At 52.6% G+C, this 13037-nt stretch overlaps 1 protein-coding gene across 1 annotated transcript; it reads right to left on the bottom strand.

The window, feature by feature from the left end:
- Positions 1–11978: 11978 nt before the first annotated feature.
- LOC140596289 (small integral membrane protein 10-like protein 2A) lies at positions 11979–12427 on the bottom strand. Its single transcript, XM_072744889.1, has one exon. It carries the CDS (start codon positions 12293–12295, stop codon positions 12059–12061), a length of 237 nt encoding a protein of 78 aa, XP_072600990.1. The 5' UTR covers positions 12296–12427; the 3' UTR covers positions 11979–12058.
- Positions 12428–13037: the final 610 nt, after the last annotated feature.

Below are 13037 nucleotides of genomic sequence, written 5' to 3'. Positions count from 1 at the left end.
GAAAAGCCCCAAATGCCTAGAAGAGCCAAGACACTTCCACTACATTATAATAGGATTCTGTAGTCACTATTGTAATTTAACATAATCGGGGTAATTATTTGAATAGAACTTCAGAAAATTCTATCCTAGTTTTTTTAAAAAAGCAGAAAACAAAAGATTCCAAACAATAATATTGTATGTTGAAAGGCAGTGCATGTGGTGTAGTCTGAAAAACACGTTGACAAGGGTCCTATGAGCTTATTTAAAATCCCCAAGGCTTGGGCATCTAGGTGACTCAGTCAGTTGGGCAATGCCTTCGGCTCAGGTCATGATCCAGGGGTCCTGAGACCAAGTCCTGCATCAGGCTTCCTGATCCTTGGATAGCCTGCTTCTCCCTCTGCCTACTGCTTCCCCTGCTTGTGCACTCTTTTTCTCTCTGTCAAGTAAGTGAATAAAATATTTTTTTAAAAATGAAATAATTTGTTAAAATCCTCAAGGCCAAACAATTTGAGAAATAGATGTGAAAATTTCTGAAAAAGAAAAAAAAATCCATTAAAATTAAGTTTCCTATTGTGGTTCAACATGTACTCCCTCTTTTGAAAGTGTTGAATTGGTATTTTATCTGCTTAAAATCAATTAATTTACATATGGTTCAGGATTTGTGCTTTACAGCATGGTATAGCAGACAAATCTCTGTTCACTTACTACCAATTAGTTTTTCTGAGCTTCCTTTTCCTCATCAGTCCACTCTTGTGGTCGAGGACAGTGCTCTGCAGTCCATAAAAGCTGCCCCATTTATTATACAAAGTCACAGCCCAGGAGGTAAGTGGACTTATGTTGACTAAAGTTTAGACTAGCTGAAGCACTTAAGTACGGTTCTTCAAGTAAAAGAATCTAGATCTTGTTCCCTTTTCCAATTAAAGCTTAAAGGCCCTATGAAGTAGCTCAAACCCAGGTGAAGAATCACTGTATGCTTAAGAACAAGAAGGGGAAAAAAAAACAGTAGTATTATCTTGACCGCCATTAAACCAATATTTATCAATCACCTGTTCTAAGTATTGGAAATAAGTCAAGGGCAAGACAGACAAGGACACTGCCCTCTTGGGGTAAACAATTTCTAATTGAGAGACAACTTAGAAGCAGGCATGACACAAGGTGGATGGCAAGGCCACTTTGAGATGTACCTTTAAGCAGAGGTCTGAATGACTAGAAGGAGGTCCCAGGAGATGATCAGGGTGAGCCTCTCCATTCGAAAGGGACAGGTCCTCCCAAGGCACAAGTGGCAGGGTCACTGGCAGAGTGCAAGAGAACAGCAGAAGGATGGGATCTGTTGCTAAGTGCCAAATCTTAGGGCTTTAGGTAGAGAAAGAAGCATACTTTCTGTTTGTTTTTTTTTTAATTTAAATTCAATTAGCCAACATATAAGTACATCATTAATTTCAGATGTAGTTTTCAATAATTCATCTGTTGCAAATAATACTCAGTGCTTATTACATCATGTGCCCTCCTTAATGCCTGTCATCCAGTTACCCCACCCCCAACCCACCTCTCTTCCAACAACCCTCAGTTCCTTTCCCAAAGAGTCTCCCACTTTTAACAAAGTTAAGAGTCTCCCATAGACAAACTATGGTTTGTCTCTCACTTTGATTTTTTTCCCCACTCAGTTCCCTCTCCTTCACTTATGGTCCCTTGTACTCTTTATTATATTCCACATATGAGTAAAACCATATGATAATTGTCATTCTCCAATTGACATATTTCACTCAGCACAATATCCTCCAGCTCCATCCATGTTGATGCAAACGGTAGGTATTCATCCTATCTGATAGCAGAGTAATATTCCATTGTATATATAGACCACATCTTTATACATTCATCTGTTGAAGGACATGCTTTCTGTTTGAAAAAACTCAGCCTTGCTGCTGTGTACAGAACAGAGGGGCAAGAATAAAAACAAGAAGGCTTCCAGAGAGGAGGCTGTCATGTCCCTCATTCAAGACATGAGGACAAACTGTGCTCAGGAGATGCTGAAGGAGAAGTCTGCTGTAAAATGCCTTTCCTTGCCAGGGATGCCTTGTTACTATCTTTCCGGCATCATTTTAACTGCACTCACTCTATTGCTTTGCTGAAAGCCAGATTTGAAAGATTGAGGGGAGGGACGCCTGGGGGCTCAGTCGGTTAAGCATGGGACTCTTGATTTTGGCTCAGGTCCTGATCTCAGGGTGGTGAGATCCAGCCCTGTGCTCAGTGCTCAGTTCAGAGTATGCTTGAGATTCTCTCTCTCCCTCTACCCCTCCCCTCACTCACACGGATACACACACACTATCTCTTTAAAATAAATAAATATTAAAAAAAAAAAAACACTGATGGGATCCCTGGGTGGCGCAGCGGTTTGGCGCCTGCCTTTGGCCCAGGGCGCCATCCTGGAGACCCGGGATCAAATCCCATGTCGGGCTCCTGGTGCATGGAGCCTGCTTCTCCCTCTGCCTGTGTCTCTGCCTCTCTCTCTCTCTCTGTGTGACTATCATAAATAAATAAAAATTCAAAAAACTTCTTTAAAAAAAAAAACACTGAGAGGGAAAAAGGTTTCAACATTAAAAACAACGTAATTGTTTCTTGAATCCTTTTGTTTGCCTGACATAAGCTGTTCCCTCTCATTTCTTTAGTCTATAAAGAACATTGCAGAATCCAGTACTACGAGGGGCCTAGGCCAGAGCCTTGTTCCTCTTCTTTGTCCAAGAAATATTATTTTTTTAAATATATCTTTTTTTTAAAGATTTTATTTATTTATTCATGAGAGCGGGGAGAGAGAGAGAGAGAGAGAGAGAGAGAGAGAGAGAGAGAGAGGAGAGAGAGACTGAGAGGCAGAGACACAGGCAGAGGGAGAAGCAGGCTCTATGCAAGGAGCTCAATCCTAGGTCTCCAGGATCACGCCCTGGGCTGTAGGGGGCGCTAAACCACTGAGCCACCCGGGCAGAGGGAGAAGCAGGCTCCATGCATCGGGAGCCCGATGTGGGATTCGATCCCGAGTCTTCAGGATCGCGCCCTGGGCCAAAGGCAGGCGCCAAACCGCTGCGCCACCCAGGGATCCCTGTCCAAGAAATATTATTAATGATGATGATGAAACCAAAACTAACGAAATAAAAGGAACTGCAAAGAAACAAAGGTTATCTTTGGTCTCTGAAACGCTGGGATTCCAAATCCTTCCCACTACAGACAAGCCCGGCTCAAGCACCTCTCTGGCTGGGCTGAGCACACAAGTGGGGAAGAAGTGGGCCCGGGTTGGAGAGCTCTCAGGAAGCAGGGACAGGAAACTGCGCCATGCCTGACAAGGCCTGCTTCTCCCTGGCAGGGGAAAAGGTGAAGTCGCAGGAAAGAATGGAGTCAGGGCAGGAATGTGGCTAGGCTCTCATCCTTCGGTTCTCCCAGAGGCACGGAGAGGGCGGGGGTTGGGGGTTGGGGGGTGGGGGGGTGGGGGGGGGAGAAGCGGCCCCAAGAGGCTGGCTGCTGTGGCTACTAGGGGCCAAACGTTCAGGCCAGCTAGGACTCGGGATGTTTCCAGCAGGGCCTGATGCAGACGAGCCCCAGGAGCATCAGGGGCCTCCCTGCCAACTGGAGCCGCCATACAGATGTCAGACTCAGGGGCAGCTGTCTTTCCCAAAGCAGAAAACAGGGGGACAGATGGAATCCCCTCCGTTTTGTTTTCCTTTCTCTCCTGCTGCGAGGCCGACCCCCGCGTCCCGCACCCCCAAGCCCCCTTGCGCCCCCTTGCGCCCCCTTGCGCACCCCCACCCTATCCCCCTACCCCCCCACCCCTGCGCTTCCCACACCCACATGCCCCGCTGCCCCTCGAGCCCCCACCCCCCTGCAGCTGAGAGCCCCTGAGCAGAGGTGAAGCACCCCACGCGCACCCGTTGGAAGGAAGGGGGCGTTTCTGGGGGGACCACGCGTGACAGGCCGGGCTCCTGCCCAGCGGGGTGCCACAGCAGCCGGGACCCTCGGGGCCCCTCCCACGTGCCCCCCCTCCCCGCCTCCGTGACAGCCCGCCAGGACCCTGTGGCACCTGCCAGTGTCACCATCAGTCACGGGGCTGGGGCTCCGGGCGGCCCAGGGCGCTCGCTCCCCACGGCGGCTGAGAGATGGTGCAGCTGTGGGACCCCCACCACCAGGTCTGTGGCCCTGACGCGGACACGGGGCTGCCTTTTGGCGTCCCTGACCCCGCACAGCCTGTGTGACTAGCTGCCCACACGGCTAAGCGCCGATAAAGACTCGTCTTCGTTTACCCCACGGCTTCCACGTGTCGGCCCCGCGCGATGCTTGTTCATTGACGGACATGTGTTCACCGACTCCCCCACAGGACCCCTGGGTCACTAATCCTTGTGCAGACGAAGAAGGGGGGGCAGAGAGTATGCGGGCCTGGCAGAAGTGCCCGCTCACAACCCGAAGAGCCAGGGTCCAAACCCCGCTGCTTTCCGCTTCCCCAGCCTGCCAGGACCGCACGGGCCCCGGTTTAAGGATGGGACTGACCATCTCCTGGTATTAACGGGGTTCTGAACAGACCCTGGTGACACGGGGGTGCCCTGCTACCCCCGTGTCTGAGAATCATGGTTGCTGCATGCCTGGAATCGGCAGCACATCATCCGTTCAGGGGTCTTCGTTGCTCAAGATCTTGCACCTCGGGTAACTGGGAAACCTCTATCTCATCTTCAGGGTTTCCTAGTTTACAGGCAGCTTAATTCTGTCAAAGCTGGATGAAAGGCCCTTTGCGCTCCCGGAATCTGGCCTGTGCTGAGCGTGGCGCCATCTCCTGGCGAGTTCCTCGAACTACATCAGAAAGCCTGGCGGGGCCGTTGCTCTCGCCTTCCACTAAGGGGCGGCAGTCAGCCATGCGGAGCAGTTTTTAAGGGGAAAGGTCTTGGGGCACCAAAAGGGGCTTGGGGATGTAGGGGTCAGTGTGAGCCTGCGGGGCATCTGCTTTAGCCTTATCGCCACGGTGATGTGGTCTGACTTTTTTATTAAATTTGACATCGGAGAGGGGATCCCTGGGTGGCTCAGCGGTTTGGCGCCTGCCTTTGGCCCGGGCATGATCCTGGAGTCCCGGGATCGAGTCCCGTGTCGGGCTCCGGGCATGGATCCTGCTTCTCCCTCCTCCTGTGTCTCTGCCTCTCTCTATATATGTCTATCATAAATAAATAAATAAATCTTATAAAAGAAAAAAAATTTGACATCGGAGAGAAGCACAACCAGCAGCAGTTCAGCTGAGAACTACAGTAACCCACAAGTGGCATGTATTACAGTTTCGTCTCTTACATGTATGCCATGGTTTTGGATTAATTTTTGTATATGATGTGAGGTTAGGGTCAACTTTCATTTTTCCAGGCAGGCCTTTCCGATGTGCCCAATACTATTTCTTGAAAATATTATCCTTTCTCTATTGGATTGCCTTGACGCTTCTGTCAAAAGACAATTGTCCACCTAGTTCTGAGTACATTCTGAACTCTCTTCTGTTCATTGATCTCTTTCTGCAATACCACAAGGCCCGGATGATGGCTTACATTCTATAGTAAGTCTTGAAATGAAGGCGTCAAAGCCCTGGAACTCTGCTCATCTTCAAAATTGTTTGGCTGTCCTAAGCCTTCTGTATTTAGTATAAATGTTGGAATCACCTTGGTAATTTCTTTAAAAAGTCCTGCTATGATTTTGTTGGGAATGCGCTGAATCTATATGTCAGTTTCATCAGAGTCTTCAAATCTATGAGCATGGCATAGTTCTGCATTTATGTTCGTTCTTGAATTTCTTTTCAGGTTTTCAGCGTACAGGTCTTGCATATCTTTTGTCGAGTTTATCCCTAAGTACTAAACTTTCTACAAAGTTATACAAATGGCCAACAGGCAAATGAAAAGATGTTCAACATCCTTAGTCATTAGGGAAATGCAAATAAAAATTACAATGAGAGGGATGCCTGGGTGGCTCAGCGGTTAAGTGTCTGCCTTTGGCGTGACCTGGAGTCCAGGGATCTAGTCCCACATCGGGCTCCCTGCATGGAGCCTGCTTCTCCCTCTGCCTATGTCTCTGCCTCTCTCTCTCTCTCTCTCTCTCTCTCTCTGTCTCTCATGAATAAATAAAATCTTAAAAAAATTACAATGAGATACTACTTCACACCCGCCAGGAGGCCATAATTTCACAACAGGAGAATAACAATTATAGGGTTGGATGTGGCAAAATCATAAATATACAGTGAATATACAGTGATGCAGCTCTATGTGAAATAGTTTGGTGGCTCCTTAATAAGTTAAACGTAGAATAACCATGTGATCCAGAAATTCCACTCCTAGATATGGATCCCAAAATTTGAAATCAGGTGTTCAAACAAAATTTGTACATGAATGTTCCTAGCAGCACTATTCAAAAGAGCCAAAAGTTCTTTTTTTTTTTGAGAGCCAAAAGTTCTAAACAACACAAATCTCCATCAGCATATGTGAATGGATAAACAGAAGTGGTATATTCATACAGTGGAATATTATTCACCTCCCAAAAGGAACAAAGTACTGACACATGTAACAATGTGGATGACACTCCCAAACCTTATGCTAAGTTAAAGAAACCAGACATAAAAGTCACATATCTGTGATTTCATTTTTATCAAATACCCAGAGGAAGCATATCTATGGAGGCAGAAAACACATTTTTGGTTGCCAAGGGCTGGGGTAGGGAGGGAACAGGGATTGACAGCTTCATGCATATGGTGTTTTCAGTTCAGGGTGATAAAAATGTTCTGGAACCTGAGACTGGTGACAGTTGCAAAATATTGTGATTGTACTCCATGCCACTGAATTGTATACTTTAAAATGGTTAAAATGGTAAATTTCATCTTATAGGTATTTTGCCACAATAAAAAAATATCAATGGATCATAAATGTAAGGATTTCTTTAAAGTCTCTCAATCTGTTCCAATGATTAATACACATATCTTTGCTCCAATACTACACTGTCTTTCTTACTGTAGTTTAAACTAAGTTTTGAAATAGGTATGGTGAATCCTCAACTTTTTCTTTTTTCAAAATGTTTTAGTTATTTAAGGTAATATACATTTCCACCTACATTTGGGTTCGGCTTGTCAATTTCTACAGGAAACTCAGCTGAGATCTGGATAGAGCATCTGTTCAATCTACAGATAAATTTGGGGAAGATTGCCATCTTTGACAATATTCAGTCTCCAAACTATGAAATGTCTCTATACCTTCATTCTTCATTTTATATATATATATATGAGAGAGAGAGAGAGAGAGAGAGAGAGAGAGAGAGAGAGCTGGAGCAGGGTTGTGGGGGAGATAATCTTCAAGCAGACTCACTTCTGAGCACAGAACCCCATGCAGGGCTCATCCTAGGACCCTGAGATCATGATCCGAGCCAAAATCAAGAGCCTGCCGCTTAAACAACTGAGCCACCCAGGCACCCCTCTATCCAGAGCTTCTTTAAATTTTCCCAGCAATGTTTTCTTTTTCTTTAAGATTTTAGTTATTTATTCATGACAGACACAGAGAGAGACAGAGATATAGGCAGAGGGAGAAGAAGGTTCCATGCAGAGAGCCCGATGCAGGACTTGATCCCGTGACTCCAGTATCACACCCTGAGCAGAAGGCAGAAGCCCAACTGCTGAACCACCCAGGCATACCCCAGCAATGTTTTCTCATTTTTAGTATGCAAGGTTGGTACCTATTTTATCTGCTTTATCCCTAAGTGTTCTACTCTTTTTAGGCTATTGTGAATGAAATAAAAATATAAAATATTTTCTTTATTCCAATTTTTAAAAATTTGTTGCTAGTATTCTGAAGTGTTCATCTCATGAGCCGAGCATTTGTCTGGGCTAAGCCCTGGGCACAGGGCCAGAAGACCCCACAAGGAGGGGGTTTTATTGTCATGTCCACTTTACAGCCAGGTCAGGGAGACATGACCAGGAGAAAGTGGGCACCCGACTGGTGTTATCCAGACCCAGAGGCCCAGCACCCATTCCCTGCTGGGTGTGCCCCCCCCTCCAGCCTCTGGGGCACCTCCTTCCACAGGATGAGTGAAGGGCGGGTTCCGGGCACTGGCAGTGACTGAGGTCAATCTCTCCTGTGGTGGCAGATGTCAGGAGGGTCTCTCTCCTGTCCAATTGCTTGGACCCCCAGAAATTCCCAGCAAGGGGAACACACCCAAGGCCCTTGCCCCAGGCTGTGCTCCTCCGTGTGACCATGACCCTGCTTCCTCGGCGGCCTGCCCCCTGGGGACCAAGAGCCTTCCTTCTTCTACCTGGGCCACTGTGCTCCCCAGGCCCCCTCCACCAGGCCTCTGCCTGCATACCCACCCTCAGCTCTGCAGCCCGTCGAGCCCATGGCCAGGCCTCTCTGGGGAGTCACCAGGCTGGGGCTCTGAAGGGACAGGTGGGGTCTAAGCTGGGGGGAAGGGCAGCAGGCTCCCAGTCCCCATACTTTACCTTTTCCAAATCTGGGCACCCACCCACTGGACTAGCAGGGAGGCAAGGGGTCCTCGCCACCTGCTGTGGCTTTTGGGGGCCCCAAAAAGATGTGCAGAGAGCCCATTTCACCCCACCTTCCCCAGCCCACCCTCAAGCCTCCACGGCGTTAAGTGCTTTCTGAAGCCCAGCTCGAAAATGGAGAAAAGACAGAGGTGCTTGGTCATTCAGATAAAGGTTGTGAGTAGGACAAATTCCCACTCCTTGGGCCAGGCCCCACTGCTGCCTTCTCCTCAAGGAGCAGTGGCCCAGGCCAGCCCATCTCCCCACACCTCCGGAGCAGGCCTCCACCCCTACCGCCACCCCCCACCCCGCAGCCCTGCAGCGTGATGTCACCGCTGGCCCCCTCCTCGAAGGCTACTGCGCCACACCAGAAGGATGGCCTCCACTTGTATTTCATTTTATTGAACTTAGGGAGGGTTTTCTTTTTAACTTAGAGTGACAGGATTTGACAGCACAAACGAGCCCATTCCTCTGAGCAGGCGGCGCTGACCAGCAGTTAATCACACACGGGAAAGTGACAGTCATCATATTCAGCCCCTGGCTCTGATGCTGTAGAAGCTCTGCCGCCTGGAACCCAGACTGCAAATAAATAAAGTGCATGGAGAGCCTGTCAGGCAGCCAGGGCCCAGTGCGGGAGAGGGAAGGGGTGGGGAAGAAGCGCGCTAAGTACTCAAGGCCAAACCGGTCAGAAAAGCAGTGGCAGGAACACGGGCGAAAGACGTGCATCCCCTCCCCTGACCCTTGGGGGCTGCTCTGGGACACCCTGTACCTTGGGGGAGGGGGTGGCACAGGATGGACCTTCCTGCAGGGGAGGGGAGCCCTGAGGCTTCCCCCACCCCTCTCCGCGGGAGCAAGAGATGTCACAGGCCCCAGGCAGCTCCACCTGAGCCACAAGACTGCAGCTGGGGAGCAGGTCACTTGAGGGTGGGGGGGGGGGTCTTGAAAGGGGCACATCAGTGGATCAGCCCTAAGGAGGCCCCTCGTCCTCTCCTCTCAGACAGCCCCAGGTGGCTGTTGAAGGCTGTCCCCAGACATCTGTAGATGGAGTCAGCAGGCTGGCAGGCTTCCGAACTGGACCTCGGTGGAAAGGGTTGGGGTATGGGAGGCGCCACCCGGATCAGGGATCCCAGGACACTAGGCACAAGGAAGGAAGCCATCACACCCTGTGGGGAGCTGCAGGGGCCACATGGTGGCTTCGTCTGGCCTCAGTCCCCGGGGTGAGGCAGGCAGGGCTCTTCAATCAGGATCAGGCTTCCGGCTTGGCAGCTGAGGAAAGCAGGAGGTGTGACACTGGGCCACTCTGTCCCTGGGGCTGACCAGATTGCTTTGGTTTTCAGGTCCAGGAATTCAGAGCGTGGGGGCCAAGAGCAACCAGTGGCAGAGCAGCTGTGGGACAGGGGTCTTTCCTGGCTCCCCTTGGGGCCATGCCTGGCCATCCTGGTGCACCAGGTAGCAGTACACCTGGGTCCTCCGGGGCCAATCCAGAGTAGGTTCTCTGAGTGATCCTGGGCTTGGGGGCCTGAGCCTGGGGACAGAGAGACGGAGTCAAACACGGGTCCCAGCCTCATCCTAGGTTTATCCATCCCTTCACCCTCCTGATTCCGTCATGTCCCTAGGAGCCATGCCACCACCCACCCCCACCCTGCCCCCCAAACTAAGATGCTCCTGCCACTCAACTGCTGAGGAGCCCTTGGTCAAGCCTGGGGTGGGGTGCTGGGGAGGCCAGGCCATGTGGGTAGACTTCAGCTCTGCAAGGGGTTCTAGGACTCTCCTGAGTCCACCTCAGCTCTCGCTGTCTCCCCTGTGACCTCTCACAGCACTCCAAGAAAAGCCAATCCCCCACATTCCCTACCCTGGACCCCTCTCTCTCCCCTTAGGTCCCTCAGAGGGGCCCTGAGTTCCCTCCCACATCCACCCCCTACCATGCCAGGTTTCCTCAAAGTCTGGGGGCAGATCAGATTCAGCCCCACCACTTCTTATCTGTATGACAAGGACAATCTCTCCCTGTCCCAGAACTAGTTTTTCCAATCATCAGGTGGGGAGAACAGAACTCCTTCAAAGTGTTGCTAGGAGATGTAGTGCTGAGATGACAGGGTCGAGCCCTTCCCCATGCAACAACTGGACCACTGGGTACCCCACCCCTCAGTGCCTCTGCCTGAAAGGTCCTTTCTCTCCTCCTGGCCCAGGCCTTTTGCCCAGCTGCTTCCCAGGCGGCTGTGGGGCCAGGGGCACCCCGTGGGCAGGGATTGGAGTCTCTTGACGAGGCCAGAGAAGGGGTGGGTCACCACTTACAAACACTGGCTCCTGAAAGACAGAAAGAGATGGAGATTTCACAGCGTGGCCTCCCCACGAAGAGTGGTGACGGTTTCCCCAAGTGCTGTCTCCTCCCAAGCCCCTCCTCCACCTGCTTTTGCCACGCGAGCCTGAGAACTGCCTGCCGGCTGCTCAAGGAGATCCCCATTTCCCCGGATGCTCTGGGTGCACAGAGACTGCTGGAGGCGGCACTCAGCAGCATCGGGAGGGCAGAGGTAGAGGCTGGAGGGAGGGTGGCTGTGATGGTGCAAGAGAGAGACTGTGGGGGCAGGGATAGGGCGGGGCGACCTTTCCACTCTAGGTCTCCAAATGTCCAAATGCCCAGCGCCAGAGGATGCCCCTGGGGGGAGGGGAGCAGCAGGCACAGCAGAAGCAGGCCCAGAGCAGTCCCCTGGACACCAGCACCGGGCAGATGCAATTCTGCCAAGCGCTGGGCGTGAGCTGCCCAGACCCCAGGGGCCTGAGGGATGAGAAGAGGCCTGACCAGCGCTTTGGCCAAGAGCACAACCAGCTTTCCTGTCTGGTCCCCCAAGGGAGCAAAGGGTGGCAGCATCTTTTCCTTCTACAGCCTTCCCTGGGGCCTCCCCCAGCTCATTCCCCTCCATTCACTGGCGTTCAGGTGGCAACGCCAGGGCCTCTGGGGAAAGCGGGGTGGGGATGGGCTGACCTCCCAGATGCCTAGGCCGCTGCTTCCCCTCACCCTCGTCTGGGAATGAGGACCAGGGAGTTTGGGGTGCCTGCGGCCCCCTGCCTGGGCAGCTCCGGGGCTAGCTTCCTGGCGTCCGGTCCACAGTTCCCCCTGCCACCAAGATGTCATGGCAAGCGCCGCCGCCAGCCCATGGGTCCAGCCTCCTACCTTGAAGACTGAGGCCAGTCAAGTCCCTGCTGCAGAATTTTTCCTTGCTGCTTCCCCGCCTCTGGCCAACGTGAGGCAACAGGTCGGCGGCACTTAAATCGTTTTTTTTTTTTTTCCTTTCGAGCTCGACAGAAAGGGCCCGTTTGTTGAGTTTTCTGTGCAATCGGTCACCGGCCATGCTGCGGGCGGGGGGTCGCGGGCCAGGGCCGGGCAGGGTGGGCCCACGGCCGGGTGGCCGGCGTCCTCCTGCGGGGGTCTAGGGCCCCGGGGCCCGGGCCGCCCCGCCCCCTGCCCGCGCCGCGTCCCGGCGGCGGCCGTGGTCCATGCCCGCGCCCCTGCCCGCGGCGGCCCGGCCCGCGGGACCCTCTGGCCGGGGCTGCGGGGGCGCGCGCTCACTCGATCCGCACCTGCAGGCGGACGTTGAGCATCACCGAGGCCACCACGTAGAAGTAAGGGAAGTTCATGCGCAGCCGCCAGGCCAGGTCGAAGAAGGTGATCAGAGTGCGCGTGAGCCCCTTGCAGAAGGCGCCATACGAGCCGCGGGCCGCCGCTGAGCGCGACAACCGCACCGCCAGGCCCGACAGGGCCGCCGCGGCCGCCGCCGCCGACAGGGCCGCCGACGCCGCCATGGGCCCCGGCCGGCGCGGGCCCGCCGACCCAGTGGACGCGAGGCTTGAAGCGCCCCGGCCCGCCTTCGGTCACCCCTTCCCTGGCCGGGCCGGGGATGCAGCCTGGGCTGCTGTCGCCTCCGCCTCCGCCACCGCCCCTCTCCAGCAGCCTATGGGGAGCTCCGCCCACGGAGAACTCCGCCCCTCACCGGCTGCCCGGGCAGCCGCCGCCAGCGTAACCCCGCCCCTGGCTTGGCCACGCCCCCTCACGGGCGCCACAGAGCGACGGTCCACGGGACCGCCCCGCCAGCAAGCCCCGCCTTCTCCTGGGCTCCCAAGGGCAGAGCCCGAGGGCGGGAAGGGATTGGAAGGTGGCGTTCCCCAAGGATCGCTTCTGGGGTGTGTCCTTGAGCGCGGCGGAGGGCCAGAGGGTCTAGAAAGCTATACTGATAACGTGAGGAAAGCCCACTGGGAAGGCTCCTCCTGTTTACTTTATCCCCCTTCCGCACTGTCTACACAGAAAATCCGGCCAGGCAATCTATTGTACCTTTAATTCTCATTTCTCTGCTAACTCAGCACTGTAGACGTTCACCAAACCCACAGGCGCATTTTTTTCTTCTTGGTATATTTGCTGGTCATGCGTATTTCTCTATTGGTGAATTGCCCCGTTACCTTTACCTTTCCCTCCATAGTTATTTCTAAGTACTCCTCTTAAGTGTATGTTTGCCCTGGATACCGCACAAGGTCTTCTCAGGTTTTCATT

Source organism: Vulpes vulpes, chromosome X (genome assembly GCF_048418805.1).
Source record: "Vulpes vulpes isolate BD-2025 chromosome X, VulVul3, whole genome shotgun sequence".
Taxonomy (NCBI): domain Eukaryota; kingdom Metazoa; phylum Chordata; class Mammalia; order Carnivora; family Canidae; genus Vulpes; species Vulpes vulpes.
The sequence above is the reverse complement of the archived record's forward strand: the minus strand, read 5'-3'. Positions and strand labels throughout refer to the sequence as shown.